An 18,059-nucleotide genomic window follows, 5' to 3' on the forward strand; every position below is an offset into this window, starting at 1 on the left:
GTTTGCAAAACAGCCTTTAGTTCATTCCAAATTTTCTCATTATACTTCGCTTTGACTTGGGTTTTTAGAAAGCTCTCCCACTTTGGAAGTATTTAAAACAGTTTAATAACCATATGTTTACCATATCGTCCCTTAATGAGCCTTATTTTTCACCTTCAGCATTAATTAAGACAACAAGGATCTAGTGTCCTCCAGTTGACATCACTCAGAGGACAATTTCACACAGTTTTGGGGATATATGCAAGGTAATGATTGGGTTTGATGAAACTTTAATGAACCCCTTTGGGGAATAGCATGAAGATAACAGAATATAACTAAGTAAAAACAAATTGGAGGGGGTGTTTAACCATTACCCAACTGACTATTACAACATTACAATTAGAGTACGTGAATGAAAAGTCAACTTTGCAGCATGTACGCTAAGACAAACTCAAAAAGTATAAAATATGGAAAAATATGAAAGTTATATAACTGTCCCAGCTTTGTTCATTCTGCTGAAGCATCCCTTTAACGTCTGTTGATGCTTGTGTTTTTCTCTGCTGCTCGAGCTGAAATCTCCCCTCAGGGTTCAGTCAAATAATCAACCACAGACTGACAGACAAGTCATTCAGTGGCAGTGGCAATTCCTCTTTGTCTCTGTTATTCTCATACTCTCCCCCACTACAACTCTCTGTCCATCTGTCAGTTACTCTCCTCTCCCTCTGTGACTTTCCTTCTCACTACACACTCTCACTACCCCTGCGGCCATACAGTACTTTTAATTAACTCATCGACCTCGTCAACATTTACTGAGACAGACAGAGGAAGGGGGAGTGGGGGGGCGGGGGGCGAAGAGAGTAGATTACTAATTCCATCAAATGTCTGGGGAGTAAGAAAGAAAGTGAGAGCAACAAAGTGAGGAACACTTTGTAGAAACATCAGCAGAAATTTGTGGCTTTAGGATATGTGGCAATCAGACGTCTGCTCAATGATATTTAATCCTGATGCCTCCTGTGTCAACAAAGAGAAAGCAAGAAATCAAGAAATCAAAAGAAAGAAAGTACTTCAAAGACTCCCGGTTGTGCATGATTTAACTCTAAAACTACTCTACTTCACTAAGTACTGTGTGTTGTTGCTGCATCTTTTCTGCCACTCCAGGCATCCACTTAACTCCATTCATTTCTGTGTATGAAAATCAATTGGACTCTAATTGACTCTCGAAACTTCTGCAACAGTAAACATCAAGTCTGTGTTCTTTTTTGTCACAGAGGTAACGCAGTGCTTGTTTTTAATCATTTAAATAATTCTGCTCTTAAAAAGCTTGAGAAGGCAATGATAATGTAACTGATAAAAATAATACAGGAGTGTTACTTGGTTGCATGTAACAGGAAATTTACATCCAAGTATCTAAAAATGGGTGCAATGCATTTAAAATGTGAAGTATGCTTTAGTTTACAATATTACTGTCTGTGTAGAGTAATGCTTTACACAACCTTTGTGTTACTTTAACCCAAATAACTGTAGAAGTATGGCCAGACATTATAAAATGGAAGAGAGTAACTTTGTTTCAAAGTGGTATATCTGGAAATGCCCCTATATTACAACACTTATGGTAAATAGACATTTTTAGTCTTGCCTGTCAGCCCTGTGTCTCTACCGGCTCTGTGCAGGTTTGCATCTGTGCCGTCTCTCACAGGCAAAAACCTCTACCTGAAATGTTAATTTATGATTTTCACGTCTGTTGACAATATGCCTTACTTTTTGTTAGTGTTTGTAATGTGTCTTGTCTATTGGTAATTATCATTTTTATGCTGGTTTATAGTTTTAACCACTAGTGAGGTAGCTGTTACATTTCTTGACAACAGCTAAATTTTGCTACATTAGTATTACAGTTTCACATACTATTTGGCAGCCCTTTAGAAATGAATGCAGCACGAGTAAAGATAATAATGTTACCAAAATCCTATTAATAATTCACTATATTATTTCATTAAAGTTAAAGGTAACATATCACAAAAACACTACCCTTTAACACTACCCTAAAATTGCTCTACTGTGTGCAGAAGAAATTGTTTACAAAGTTTTTTTTTTTTTTTTTTTTTTTACATATTGATTTATTAAGGGGAATTTTATGCATATTCCTTTTCCTTCTCTTTCTCCTTCTCCTTGTGCAAGTTCAGTGAGTGAAAAAGTCTAGTGGGGAAACACCCGCAGAACAACAAGCAAGAACGTGCAAAACTGGGACTGAATCCCAGCAGGGACAAAGGCAATCTAAAGGTGAATGCATTAGCACTTGGGTATGTGTGAAAGCCAGAAAATTAAATATAACAAAACAAAACAACAGGTTTGTGTAAAAAGTGTGCCTCCATGCAAACAACAGTGGGCGGAATGAGAGTTCTGGTTAAATCAACCAACAAGAAAGGAAACACAAAAACAACTCCTGAGACAAAAAAATCTCATAAACTCTACAAACAACAAAAAACAAAAAACGTTAAAACCAAAAAAAGTGCAAAATAGCAAAGATGCTCATTTCTTCCCTCTCTTCAAACACTATTCTTGGCATACTTTTACTCTTCTCTCATCAAGGAATTTAAACCCATGGTCTGCTCCATCAGGCATGTGTACATGCTCAGAAATGTGTGTGCACTCAATTGTGCGTCCAAGACAAAGACTGGTGTGTTTGCTAACTTTTCTCAAAATCTGTATTTTTCTCGTGTGTGGGAGAAAGATACATGACCTATGTGTGTGCGTGTGTTTGTGAATGTGAGTGTGTGCGCGCCCATACTCCATCTCTTCCTCGGCGATGCTCTTCTTCCCTCCCAGCTGTCGTTTTCTCATCTCAGCTAGCATGGCCTGGATCTCCTCCTTCATCTCCTTCAGGCTTTTGTCTGGAGTTCCATCTCTCCGCGAGAGAGTCTGGTTCAACTCGGCAGCCTTCAACTGGAGGTCTGGACACACAGACGCACAGAAACACTGCTGTGAGGATACTGCAGATGGACAGATTCAGTTCATGTTATTGCATTCATACAAGCATGGAAGGAAAAATTCTACTGCAGTTGTTCCACTGGAGAGTGGCAAAAGAGCCACATGTTGCCGCAGTTGTTGCATATCTGACCTCTGCAATTGTCCAGTATTCAGATATTCAGGTTTTAAAAGCTTGCTAACTTTGCTAGCTTTGTCTGCGTTTTGGTGCTGTACAGGTAATGTACAGTCAGTGGCTGCAGGGTTGGGCAATATACACACAAACACACACACTGCTGTGTAGAGTACTAATGGTCTGCAGCCATGTTTCCAGCTCTGTGACACTGTACTTTGGCACAGTGGCACTTTGAGCTAAATGTTCACATTAAAGACAATGACAAACTAACATGCTGATACTTAACAGGATTAATGTTTACCATCTTAGCATGTTATCAGACTTATCATACAACATCACAAGTACAGTTGAGACTGATGGAAATGTCATCAGATTTGCAGGTATTTGGTGATAAGGAAACTGGAAGTTTGACCTGATGATGGCACTAAATGAAAAGTCAATAAAATTATTAAAATTCACCCTCTGGGGAAATACTTTGAGATATTTCACCCAAAACCATGAATGTCAACCTGTGCTAGAGGAAAAGTCCTAAGTGTTCATCCTCTGGGGGGAAAGTGACATCCACTTTCATGGCAATCAATCCAGTGACTGCTGAGATATTTCAGTCAGAGCCAAAGTGGTGCACTGATCAAGTGGCCATAAAAATGATTCATTAGACGGGCTGTTGAAAAAAAGGCTTCAGATGAGCATTTCATGTACGACAAACAGACAACACCTGTATAGTTCTAGTCTGACCGAACAAATGCACTTTATATTCAGGTACAATAAGGCATCTTGTCTATTTAATTCACAGTATAATGTTGATACTGGTAGCATACAGTACATGTTCAAAGTAAATTTATTAAAAAAACAACAATCTAACCTAAAAATAGATGTGTTGCCATTTTACTGACGCATTTTATGATAATATCCCATGACAACGGCTAAACAACTGATATTGAAACACTGGGAACAACACTGTTACTGTTTACAGAAAGAATTCAACAACAGAGACACACAGTAAGTAGAAATGTGTTAATGTACAAAGATAAGAAGAAATACAGTCACAGCTCTGATGGATATTCTGTCTCTGGGCTCCAGAGTCATGCCTCAGCTTTATGGCTCAGAAAGAAAGAAAAACAAAATCACACCGTTTGATCCTCACTCATTTAAACACACAGACACAAGCTGAGAGCCAGACACACACGTGTGCAGGCGCGCGCGCACACACACACACACACACACACATCCCAACTGCTTTAACACCATTCAAAGCCAGTGATTTTGGCAAACTTCATGTTTGCCTTGCTTTTATCAAATTAAAGGCAGTGAAATCTCAAACCAATCAATGATGAAACTGCACTAAAACACTCCGAGGCTCATTTGAATAATACTCAAACTGCTGGAACTTAATGAGGAGTGTGTGTGTGTGTGTGTGTGTGTGTGTGTGTGTGTGTGTGTGTGTGTGTGTGTGTGTGTGTGTCTGTGCAAAAGCAAAACAGAGGAGGGTAAAGAGTGTGTTGTGTACTTCCATAATGTGTTTGTGTGAATTATGTGTCTGCAGTGATAGTGTGTTCCTCTCTCATTTGAAATGCAAACGTGGTATGATTAAAGTGAGTTGAAACCTAAATAGTGTGTGTGTGAGAAAGTGTTTGTAGGTGTGTGTGTGTGGGTGGGCCTGTGTGTGTGTGTGTTTGTGGCAATGCAGCATTTCCTCTTATTTGAAATGTAAACATGATGTGATTAGAGCCAAGACAGAACTAAAGCCATCATGCTAATGAACAGCTGTACCGCATGTGTGTATGTGTGTGCATGCTGCATTTGAATATTTGCATGTGTGTGTCTGTGAGCCAGTGTGTGTGTGTCTATGACTCTGTGTGTGTGTGTGTCACAGCCATATAATTACATAGTGGGATTTAAAAGCCAATTAAACACTTAAAACGTGGATGGAATCATATTATGGTATCTAGTAAACACCGGCACACACACTAAGGGAAGTGTGTACAGTATTTTCTTGCCTCATTATGTGTGTGCGTGTGTGTCTGAGTGTGTGCATAAATGTATGAATGTGTGCACATCTGCACCAGTGTTTGTGTATGTGGTGTGCTTGTGTGTGTGTTTGTGATAGCCACTAATTAAGTCTCTAATTGCTACTCTCAATCATCCAGTGAGCCACGACACACTCGCTTTTCCTCTCTCACACACACTCTCACGCACGCACACACACAGCCATAATCACACTGTGATTAGGCGGAGGGCCAGAGAGCTGGGAGCAACAACAAGGAGAGGACAGTTTCATCACAGCCAGTCACAACGTGTTGGTTTTGTAACTTTCTTTTCATCCCAGAAGCCATAAAAATTTCGTAATGGTAATCAAAATAACTAATTATTTTAACTGCAGAGTTTTACATAGAGCATATTTGTTTTATCTTAAGTGTGTGATAAGAGGAGTAACTTAAAAGTATGCTTAAATTTAACTAGGGCTCAAATACAGTGATCCAGGGTTTAGTGATCAAACACTGGAAACAGACCCAGAGATTACTGACATTTCCAAAGACTAACGGACACCTCATACATAACTATGGTTTCCACCAGCATACACTGATTTTTTTTAACCTTCCCGACAGTCTGAAAGGAAACACATTTTGAAAGACTGCGTAAATTAGAGGAGAACACGCCGGACTGTACTGTAGACTATGATTACACTCATGTCACTAGGAGTATAATAATATTTTGGGTTTTTTTTCCCTAGCTAATTTGTGTTGTAATTTGAGCAGCAAAGTCAAAAAAAGATGAACCTTGCAGTCCCATTATTCTGGATTTTTGAAATGTTTGATTTCCAAGGTGCATTATCAATGTGCGCAGACCAAAATGCCTGTGGACGCAACTGGATAGACCTACAATCAATCGCAGAAACAAAATGTGACCAACAACCAATCAGAGCAACGAAACAGGTGATGTAGCAGTGCTTAGTCTGTTTCCAAGCAGGACACAAAACGGCGACCACCTGATCAAAGTTTTTCTCATATTACGGCTAAAGAGTACACTAAAATATGTTTCTGGAAACATTTTAGGTGAGAAATAGGCAACGAAGTAAGGGACTCTATTCTTATTTAATCAGTGCTGCCTAGTTTGACATTTTGATCTCTGTTTCATGAGCCTGAAATTTTCAGCTGCTCTTTCTAAAGTCAAGAACAAACTATCAAGCTCACCTAGATAAACAGTTTTTTTTTATCTTCAAGACTGAAATAGAAGGCAAAGAAGACAAAAGAGGGGGTAACTGGGGGTGTGCAACAGGAAGCCCTGTGCCTTTTTTATGTGGTGTACCTTGGCTGCAACTGAGGAAGAACTTGACCAATCCTGGCACAAACGTCACAAACAAAATGATGTTTTGAACAGAAAACCTGCACAACGATTGTCCACTGACAAGATATTAGCTCCCAGATGAAAAGACTCTGATGGCCTTGAATCACTGCACATAACTCTGAACCCACCTTCAGAATTCAGTACTGCCCCCCGCTTTTTTTTTTTTTTTTAAGATTTTTTGGGCTTTTTGTGCCTCTATTTTGACAGAAGAGCCGAAGATAGACAGTAAAGGAGGGAGAGAGGAAAGGGGACAACATGCAGGAAATTCCAGCAGGTTGGAACTGAACCTAGGCCGCTGCTGAGAAGTCAGCCTCAACACATGGGGAGCGCACTTTACCAAGAGAGCTAGCAGGACGCCCCCAACTTTAATACCCTTTCCTGACTGACATGTCGCAGGAGAAAAACACATCACAAGCCAGTCACACAGTCATCGATGCGGGGGCTGAGGGAGGAGACGCTGCAGCTGCACTGGCAAAAAGATGCTGAGGCTGAAGTGAGCAACTCTCTGCTAGTTACACATGCAGAGAAAGAGCGAAACAAGTCCTCTGTATGAAGCCACCTCTGCCAGAGTGAACCATCTGGACTATACCACAAAGTTCTGCCTGTGAGAGAATGTTTTACACCAGCAGGAACATAACATCCTACTGTGGGACAGCTTTAAAACTTGAAGCTGTGGATTGACATCCAATAATCGTGGTGAAACAAAAAGACAAAAGACTGGATATGCAGCGTTTTCCTTTTGCATTTGTTTTCTTATATGCAACTGGTTTCTGTATATGTATCTTGTTTTTGTATATGCCGCACGTTTGCCCTTGTCGGCCACCGTAGGCAGCCCTCACTTTGGGAATCTACACACTACAGATAGTCAGTTCCATATTATAATGCACCCTTTATATTTGACAGAGAAGTATCACCTTCATGATCAAAGTGACAAGGAGCCGCGTGAAGTTGAGAGGATATAGTGCTACATGAAATATTCCTATAATATCCCTGTAACATATAGACCCATGGGGTTAACCCTAACTCCAACCCTCCTACTGGGCCATCCCTCTGTTAAAAATGAACAAATCAACTACTGTCTATAGTCAATATTTCTGTATCAACAATGGATGACATTTTTACAAATTAAATGCTTTTTTTTAGTATTTTTCAGCTTGTTCTGGTTTGCTAGCATGAAACCTGTTTTGATTCACTGCTCTCATTGGTGTTGCATTCAACAAAAAGGTCTAAAAACCTTCTGTATGCTTCTTGCTCAGCACCACATCAGACAGAAAGCATTAGCAACTAGCTACTAAAACTAGTCAAGTATTTAGCAGCAAAAGAGGGAGATGATTTCTTCAGGAGCTAGTGGAAAACAGCCGTATGCATGCATTTGTGCTAGGCCTTGATCAGACAGCCACATTCAAAGATGGTCTGAAATGCAATTCCAATTGGATTTCTATAGGTGTGTCTCAGTCTGGATGCTCTGACCACTTAAACCCGATTTCAAAGTGTCTTTTGTGTCACTTGCGACATGATGCACAACAACGGCTTCAAAATCGGAGTGACAGAAGTTCATCAGAGTGAATGAGTACAAACCATGCTACTTCTAAGCAGAGCGGTAAGAGGGACAACACAGAGAACAACAGTTTGTGGACTGACATTGAAATAAATTGTCTGGTAGCTTTTTGGGTTGACAGGCAAAGTTACTGACACCTATGTTGTTACCACAGCAACCCATGAAGACAAGTTGGTGATGACTGGACACACAAATCTGACTGGACACACAAATCTGATCAGTTGAAAATAAATGAACAGATATCTGTATTACAGATAGGATTTGAGAAATCTGATTTGCCTGCAGTCTGAACAAAGCCTTAGAGTAAGCGTTTCCCTCTACCTGACAAATGTGTAAACACCATTTTGCATGTGCATGTCTCTCAGTTCTCCACATCCAGCCACCCTCCCATGGTGCGAGTACAGCCACTAGCTGTGAACAAAATACAACACACTGAGTCACTGCACCCCATTATCTTGGTGGGTGACTCTTTATCACCATGGTTAGTGATGCTGCAGCCTGCTGGATCTGACTTTATTGTTCAGGCAACGCTTTGCACCAGCAGCTGGCACAGAGCGCCGGCAGCTGGCCGTCGGCCCATCAGCCATTGTGTTGAGCTAAGTTTTCCATTAGCGGGCTAACAAGGAGGCAGAAAGATGTTTGCCTCAATTCGAAGAAACCTCTCCTTCAGAGGTGGTAGTACAACAAAGTCTCTGCTTTTGGAGTAGACACACTGAAAATAGTCTTGATAGGAATTCAACTTTTCTTATCGCAGTATTTCTTTTATGTCCAATCTGCCTTGTAAGTCTTACTGAAGATTCTGCATCTTATTTAATTGGTGTTTTTTAATATGTTCTGTCTGTGTAATTATTCATTTCATTAGCTTATTTTTTCACCTTTTCATATTGTTATATAAATCTCATTCTCCTCTATTGTAATAACCTAAATTTCCCACAGGGATCCCTTACATTCAATACAATGTAATATAATGCAATGTACTCTAATGACGGATGAAACCGGTGAGGCATTAGACAGATAAATCCAGATAAATCCCAGGTGACGGGATATGGAGGCAGATAATGGAGGGGAGGTGGCGTTCGTTGCTGCTACCTTTAGCTCCCAGCAGCGTATCCCTGATGAACTGCTCCAGGTCCTCGGCTCGCTTATGAATCCTGTCAGCATCATCCTCAACCTGCTCTCCATCAGCAGACACCTTGGTGGCCTAAACACACACACACATAATAAAATAATAAACAAGTCTTGAATAAGTGAACGTGGAAAGATGGAGGAAAGATGGAAGGATGAGGTCTTGAGGATGTAAAAAAAATGACAGAAGATGATGGCAACATGCACGCATACATACAAAAAATCAATACGTGTGTGTGTGTGTGTGTGTGTGTGTGTGTGTGGTTCAGTTTGTGTACCTTCTGTTTCTACATGTGTACTGACATTCCACAAAATACACAAACACGGAGATGGATGAAATATTGACATAAAAAGAAAACACAACTTTACACATGACCCCTCCCACATGCGCACACACACACACAAATGTGCACACACACACAAATGTGCACACACACACACACAGGACTACAAACACGACAGATGGATGAATCCTTGACATGAAAATACATCCACAGTAACACACAGAGAAAGAAAGAAAGCAGGTAATTATTGTTGTGACTTGACAAGACCATGCTATATCATTTTAGCTGCTGTGTGTGTGTGTGTGTGTGCGTGTGTGTGTGTGTGTGTGTGAATGGGTGTGGGTGATAGCATCACTGTCAACAAATGTCAAGGCCCCAGTCCCTAAAAGGGTGTAGCTTGACAGCATGAATGTGAGTGTTATTTTTCTGCACTTGGCACTGGTAGACCCCCTCCTCTCGACAAGTGTTGTTCTATTTTGGTGAACTCCTCTTAGCGACATAACTGTGACTCTGAAGTGAAAAACAAAAGTTTGTATAGATTCTTGCATTCAGTACAAGGGCAAAGACATAAAAATGCTTTTGGGTGTTTATTGAGTGTTTCATGCAAAAACATTACATTTTTTTATTTGAAATACTTTCAAACATGCAAGGATTCCCAAATGGCTCTACGAGGCACAGGCCCAGGGGCCTAATGGAGCCCTGACAGCTTGTGTTTGAAGTGACTTATTAACATTTTTGGTTGGAGATTAATGTGACTCAGTCATATACTCATTCATGCACTGATCATGATTTGTGATCTAGATCAGGGATGTCAAACGTGTGGCCTGGAAGACAAAGCCAACATGCCAAAGGATTCAATCCAGCCCACTGGATGACTTTGCAAAGTGCAAAAACCGCAGAAAAGTCAGTCATTCCAATTTTCAATAAAATGCACTACCACTCAGATTTGTCCACTGGAGGTTGTGCTGATAATAAGAGTAGCAGGCCCTATGCAGGAAACACTAATATAGATTATATAAAGGGTATGTGACACAACAACATTTCTTTCTGTCAACCGTTTAAATGAAATTTGTTGTGGAATATATACACCATTAAAGTATGATAAACAGTCATGATAATCTGCTGAATTTTTGACCACTACTGGCACATCCTGACATTGGTTATTCTGTTGGTATTGTTGGAATAAACAAGTAAATCTAAACATAACTTTTGTTACGCATTACTGCATTACTGCTGGTGGCCTTAAACAGCTGAGGATACTTGTTGCTATAATGTGGGAAATTTACACTACTGAAAAAAAATGTATTATATGTTAATTACTTATAGGTTATTACATGGTTTTGTTAAATACCCAATTCTGGTCAGCTGCATTATTCTGAGGTCTGTTATTTCTGTACAGATGACCGCTTTTATGTATAACAGACAGTTTCTATGGACACAGCTCTTATAATAGAGTCTGGAGCAGGAATGAAATCATTTTAACATTTAAAAATCATTTAAAGCCATGACACCATTTTACTGTCAATTAATATTTTGTGTCAAATGGTTGATTTCTTTGGTGAATAACCATGTAATAAGCAGGACAATGTAAAGTGAGCAGGTCATGATTTCTAAATAAACCCCTTCAGGATGATGATTAAATTCTACGACACTACTTACAGACATATGGAAACTCCTTTGTAAACTCCATTGTTTGTGTGGAGCAGGGTTACCCAGGTTTGTTACCCAGGGGTTTACTGTCTCATAATTTGTTCAAGATTAATCCATCTGCAGACCTTGGTTTTTATTTTTGCAGCTCGGCTGGTTAACTGATCCCTCTGATAACTCCTCTGACCCTTAATCTTCATGTTGGATAAGTGGTTGAATTGCTACTGAGGGCTACTGTCTGGATGGCATTTTGTGTTGTCTCTATTGCAATGCACAGCTTGATGTAGAAGTAACCAGACTGGTGCCTTTGCTGTTCTTTGTGTTTAAGTGTTGCCATAAAATGTGATCTCACTCCCTACGACAGTCTGTATTTGCTCCATCTTGTTATGTTAGAGACAGACAGAGAAAGAGGGTGAAAGGAGGACAGCGAGAGAAAAGGAGACAGACAACGACAGAGACTAAAATCCAGCCAACGGAAAAACAAAAACATCTGTACCCTGCTGTGTAGTTGGTCCATCTCAACGACCAGTGATCCCAGGTTGGAGTCGGCCAGTTGCAGTAATCTCTCCGGAGCTTTCTGAGGTGACAGCATATGCTGCAGGAGAGAAACGGAGAGATAAAGGAATTACACAGAGAAATGTCTGACACATTTTGGCCCAGGGCTAGGCTTTTGAACTGCCTGGCTGTGTGCTGGAGAGCCAAAAAGAAGAGGATGAGCAAAGGAGGGCAGGGGGTGAGAAAGAAACGAAGAAAAGAATTAAACAGAAAACATACCTGATAAAACTTATTATTTTCTAATTATTTCACAATAAAAATTACAAAACTAAAATTGATTTGTAAGAACAAAGTTACAAAATGCTAATGAAACCATCATTCATAACTTCTTATCACAATTCATTGGAAATATGGTGTTGATCAAGTTTAACAGCACATGATGCACAGCACTGCATCATGTTGTTGCAAATGCTCAACAGCCAAAATAATGATTTGTATTGAAGGAGGGGGCAATTAAGAAAAATGAAGATGTGTACTGAAAACACTCGAAAACAAATGTTCATGGTAATGACAGTGTTCCTCTAACTAGTGCAGGTTGAGCGAGCTGAATGAAGACTGTGCCATCTCACTGGATGAAGAACACATTCTGATTAGCTCTGAAAGCAATGATTATTTTCATTATTGATAAACCTGACGATTTTCATAATTAACTGATTTGTTCGGTCCATGAAATGTCAAAAAAAATAAAATTAAAAATTGCACAATTTCCCAGACCCCAACATGATACCTTAAAAATGCTTCTTTTGTCAATAAACAATCCAAAACCCAAAGACTCTTCAAAAAAGCAGAAAATCCTTACAGTTAAGAAGCTGGAACCACCAATGTTTGCTTTTTTTGTTTGAACAAAAAATGAGACAACTGATCCATTATCACAAAATAGTTTGCAATTAATTTTCTATAGACTGACTAATTGATTAATCAACTGTTCTTTGCAGCTCTAGTTTTGATTACACAGGGACTTTAACATGTTGTCCATAACTGAGTTTAATGAATGCTTTATAATTTTTCACATTATGCATATAGACAGAACGCTAATTTACTAACAAATATCAACAGAATTGTTAACTTAGTTAGCTAGCGAGCTACACCTAATAAAATCAGACAGCTAGCTGTCACAGCCGGCAAGATCAACTGTCACCGTCTAGAAGTGAGAAGGCTGTTTTCTATCTGATATCAAGGAAATTATTAATAATTTGGAGTGGCAAAACTAGCACTGTTATCACTGCATATTGTATACCCTGTGCTAAAATTAAAAACTTGACAGCCTTGGCAACAGTTACTAAAGAGGCGTGGGTTAAGAAATAAAAACACAAAAGACGAAGGCTGTGCCTAAAATTCCACACTAGCATGCTATTTAGATTTTTCTAGTGTGTCTGAAACCAGTAGTACATGAAGTACATACTATTTCCTGGAAAATATTACAGTATGTAAGCAGTGGACACTATGATGGCATAAATATCCCACAGTGGAATATGGTAGTGATGACAACAACAACATAACAGAAATGGGCTCGCAATGACTGAGGCAGCTCGGTGTAACGTCAGTAACGCTTCAGTTTAACCTTGCTAGAAATAGTATATTTTTTAAATTAGTTCATCATAGGCACATCACCATGGTTACATCAGGAAGTGACGTAATGCGTGGTGAGCAGTGTTACCTAAAGGTTTATTCGCACAAAAGTATGTTGAACGATAGATATGTAGTGCATGGTATATCATTTCAGACACAGTGTAAATGATGTTAAGTTAATTGGAAATAATGACATAATTTCAAATAAGGACGTGAGTAAAAAATTTATTGAAAACATCAGTAGAACACTAATCATATCACCTACTTGGGACTAAAAAATTCCACTTGAGATGCCAAATACATTTTCCCTTAATTACATACAATTACTTAAAAAGACAAAAGGGGATTGTAAGAGATGGGCTGACTAACCTTCGTCTTTAATTAAATTCAATTAATTGCATAAAAATGAAGATATTGCCAAAATACTTGTATCCTTCCCAGATGCTGCGAATCCCAGCCCCTAAACTATTTTTCAAACATCTCAACTCCTGTCTCACACAGCTTATGTGGAGAAACAATCCACCCAGCATCACCTAGATAAGTTCTAGATTGGAGTCAGTACCATAAATCAGCTATTTAAATTCTTACCTGATTATAACAACAGATGTGGGGTGGGCTGATCTGACATCTAACTGATTATAATTTTTTACACACCGTTGTATTTTTTAGCCCAAGGGCTGTTATGATACAAAAGCAATTAAGACTGTGTTTGGGAAAAAAAAAAAAAAAGGAAAATATTCTTGCCAACCAGACAGAGACAGATTTTACCTTGAGTTCCTCCGTCATGTTCTCAAAGCGGTATAACACCTTATAAGGTGGTGGGAGGGGCGTGGTCAGAGTGACATCAGTGATGATGCGATACAGGCGGTCCATATCACTGATCAACAGACCCGAGCACTCATCGTCACAGGCTAGAGAAACAAATAAAAACATGCAGTTAGACACAGCTGGTGTGTAATGAGGCCAACTCTGTGTGTGTGTGTGTGTGTGTGTGTGTGTGTGTGTGAGGGTGAGGGAGTTGATACATCTGCAGTCTGAGTTTTGAAAAGAAGAAAATGAGGGAAGAAGAAAAAAATGAAGTCATATATGTGTATTTTTATTGCTGTGTGTGTGCTTCTATGCTTTATTTGTGAGTCTGTAAACACATCAGTGTGTGATCATGGTGACTGCTTGTGTTTTTGTGTTTAAGTGACTCTGGCGTCAGAGAGACAGGGCTGCCGATGCATGAAATTCAGCACTGAAAGGGAAAAAGCACCTATTATGAGCACACACTGCGGGCTGAAAACACACACACTAACACAAGCACACACCAGGGAATTCACTGAGACACAAGCACACACATTTTTCTGGTGTATGTGTGCGAATTTCTCTTCCCTCCTGTAGCCCGAGGCTGATTTATTGCAGAAATTAACATTTCTGACAAGGGAAATCAAAGATAAATTAAATAAAATAAAAACTGTTTCTACTCTATCAATCTCTGACAAAACCAGAACACACAAATACACTAATGCATTCATGCAGGCACATGCATACACACACACACACACACACACACACACACACACACACACACACACACACACACACACACACACACACACACACACACACACACACACACACACAGGTACAGGAAATATACAGTACATTGTATGTGGGAGTTAATAGCTGCTTGTCAAATCCAAGACATTCAAGAATCCCAGTGACGAACGACTGTATTCACTCACTTCTAAACAGCTTGAAAACATCCTGTTCTACACAACTACAAGGTGTGATTACAGACAAAAAGCCTCACTTCAATCACTGTCGGCTCTCGGCAGTGCTGGTTGGTTGCCTGTCTCTACAATGTTTGGCAAGGCTGCCAAGAGATTCTCAAATAACTTTCTGTCTCCTCTTCTGAGGAGTTTACACAAGATGGTGAAGATTTGGCTACTTTAAAGTTTGGTTGAAGAATTACTGAGTCTTTGTTGAGATGAGATTCAGTTGTTTGGTAGCCTTACATTCAACAGGTTTGCTTTCTTTTACTTTTCTTTCCACAACAGAAACTCGTTTCCACCACAGGGACCAGAGTATAAATTAGATCATGTTTTTACCCAAAGTTTAGTCCCTGGAACTACTCTTCGAGGAACCAAAAGGTTCCTTCAGCCAGACGTTGTCTGCGTCCAAAGACCTGTGCCAATTACTCGTATTAGTCCATTAGTGTAAAAAAAAGCAGCTGCTTTTATTCAAAATTTTTGTGAACCACTACAACGACACCATATAAAGCATCTATCCATTTATTTTATGCTTCTTCTTTGACTCTATGTTGATGTTTTGAAGCACAAACAAATTTGTGGTAGCAGACTTGATGAATGAATTATGGCTGAGATAAAAATGCTGCATGTTTTCAAAGTTTTTTTGTTGACCAATCAGAAATGTTCAATGCTTCAAGCCCCACCCCCAAAGTTAATGTACTTTTGAAAAGTACATCCCCCTTCAGAAGGGAGATACTGGGGTTAAAATAATGTCTCTCGGACTAAATTTAGACCCTGATCCTTGTGGTGGAAATTCCCCCAGAGGTTCCTGGTCCTTGATGAAGGTTTGTGCTGTGGAAACATGGCTTTAATGTCTGTGGACATTATTTGACACCCCAAAAAGTCCCTGCTCAGGGGGTGGTACTTTCCAAAAATGCAGAGTTTTGTTGGTGGGGTCACAACATACTGTACAATTGTTATGCTAGAATACAGTTTTTAAAAATTGAGATTAGCTTTAGGGAGCATAAAAGAGGATGGTTTACTTTAAAGGCAAACTATGGCTGAGGAGTCAACTTGGTAAACTTAAATTGGTGTTCCTTGTTAAAACGTTGAGAAAAAACACACAAGAATGGTTGAATATCTAGGACTTGGCTTAATGTTTCATTTTGAGGATTTGACTTTTGAATCTTTAAAAGCTTCACTTGCTGCTGTAGTGGTGGCCAAAGAACTCTAATATAATGCAAAGTCCTGTGGTCAGGGCTGTAATAGATTAAGCTGCAGTGCCACTCATGTCACAATGATGTAAATTTTTCTATCCAATGATGCGCATTATCTCATTTTTACTCCACAGTGTATAAAAAATATAGTATATTATAATTTATCACAACCATAGAAGCTACATGAAGGCCTTAAGTAAACCCCAGTAAATATCAAGAATCAACTTTGGCTCTGTTACACACACTTGTGCGTCACACTGGAAATTCACACACACACATGCATAACATAGACGTTGAATAAAACACACCTGTGCCTGTGTTCTTTCAGCAGTGACTTCAAGTTTTCTTTTTCTATCTAGGATGAAGTGTTTGTGCCAAGCTGCAGGTGGGATGTCTGGTATTTTGTTCTCTGCAGTTTGTTTTTTGCATCAAGGTTATCATTGTGCTTTTCTTGTTCTTATTGTGCTCCGAGTTACTCTGCACCACATGTTTACAGTTTAAATTCACCATCCTGTTTCTACTGTATAATGCATATACACATGCACCATATATTACCATCCACTTAATGTACAGCCATTCAATATTTAGTAACTTTGCACTATTTGTAATGTTTACAGCTAACAACATGACTTGTATGTAGAGTTTTTTTTTGTCTATTTATTTATGTTGTTAATTACTGGCACTTTTTATATTGAAATCCTTATATGTGTACACATACTTGGCCAATAAAGCCAACCCCGCTTCTATCATGACTATGAGTCCAGATCGTGCTACTGACACCATGTTTCTGTATACTTGGGATATTTAGCATCCAAGCTTGACAATGTGAAGATAAATACGCCTTTAGTTTGTATATGGAAAGTGCTTTTAAAGACTAAAAATTTAGTTCAGTAAAATACAGATAGATATTAGTTACGTTTATGTTTATTAGATATTAAATACAGCACATGTTAAGGTCAGATGGCAAAGGTTTCTTCAAACCTGATCAGATTTACTACATCTTTACTGGCTTTAATCATTTGTGCTATAGAAATAAAATTAATTACACTTACTACACAAAAATGGGGGCCGCATCATGTACGAACAGCTTATGGTTAGACTTTTTGTTTGTGTTTCTTATGATCTTTTAACTTTTTATAAGCACATTTATTTTGCCATTCCCTGAGGTCATATTACTTACTGTGTTTAATAATTAAATCTGAAACATAAACTCGCTTGTGGATGTGAGCAACATTTATTACCGCAACCCATGACATCGCGTATTGAAATTTAGCTGCATTTTAATGCAAATGTTGTTTTATCGTAGATGGCAGAGCCACCTCCATTTCCCTCATTCAAGTCTACCAACTCCCAGAATGCTCAGTTGCATCTAATAGAATGGGAGGAAGAGCACAGGCAAACGCAGAGTGCAATCACTCTTCAACAAGTGAACAGCGGTCTGATCGCTCCGCTCTGCGTAAACTATCAGGACTTGTGATTACAGTCTGGACGTAGAGGCGACCGGTTTGGTGTCAGGGTGCACTGCAGCACTCGCACTGCCAATTTATGAACACACGCTTTGTGCCTGAACACATAAAGACCTGAGCAAGCAATTTCCTCTCTGACCTGACAGCAGCAATTTCACATCAGCCTCTGTCTTACAACCCTTTCTTCTATATTCTCTTACCACTAGACATGCTAATGGCATCAAATTGGCCCCACCATTATGGTCATATTAAGTTTAAATTAGCTCCAAATGACACTGAAATTATTTCCTAAATGACTTGAATCTGACTTCTGCCACGATTCCCCTGTCTCCCATGGCAACTGGAGAAAAGGGCTTTGACTGCTCATTTGCATTTCATCGCCAAAATAAAATAAGAATCACAACATCAGGTGACAACGCAGGGTGGTGGGCCACCAGAGAGAAGAGAGGAAAACAGAAGAAAGAGGGAGACAGGATGTCTGTAG

General features: G+C 39.3%; 1 protein-coding gene across 1 annotated transcript in view; it reads right to left on the bottom strand.

Annotated features, from left to right (window-relative positions):
• Positions 1 to 18,059, bottom strand: part of lama2 (laminin, alpha 2) — a 256,482-nt gene that overhangs the window by 53,714 nt on the left and 184,709 nt on the right. The window contains exons 37-40 of the mRNA XM_084737401.1: positions 13,928 to 14,070; positions 11,532 to 11,630; positions 9,069 to 9,180; positions 2,765 to 2,927 (exon numbers count right to left, since the gene is read on the bottom strand). Of these exons, the coding sequence (XP_084593527.1) occupies positions 2,765 to 2,927; positions 9,069 to 9,180; positions 11,532 to 11,630; positions 13,928 to 14,070 (517 nt within the window). The remainder of the gene's footprint in view (positions 1 to 2,764; positions 2,928 to 9,068; positions 9,181 to 11,531; positions 11,631 to 13,927; positions 14,071 to 18,059) is intronic.

The sequence above is a fragment of the Lutjanus erythropterus genome, chromosome 15, assembly GCF_056507025.1.
Source record: "Lutjanus erythropterus isolate fLutEry1 chromosome 15, fLutEry1.hap2, whole genome shotgun sequence".
Lineage (NCBI taxonomy): Eukaryota > Metazoa > Chordata > Actinopteri > Lutjaniformes > Lutjanidae > Lutjanus > Lutjanus erythropterus.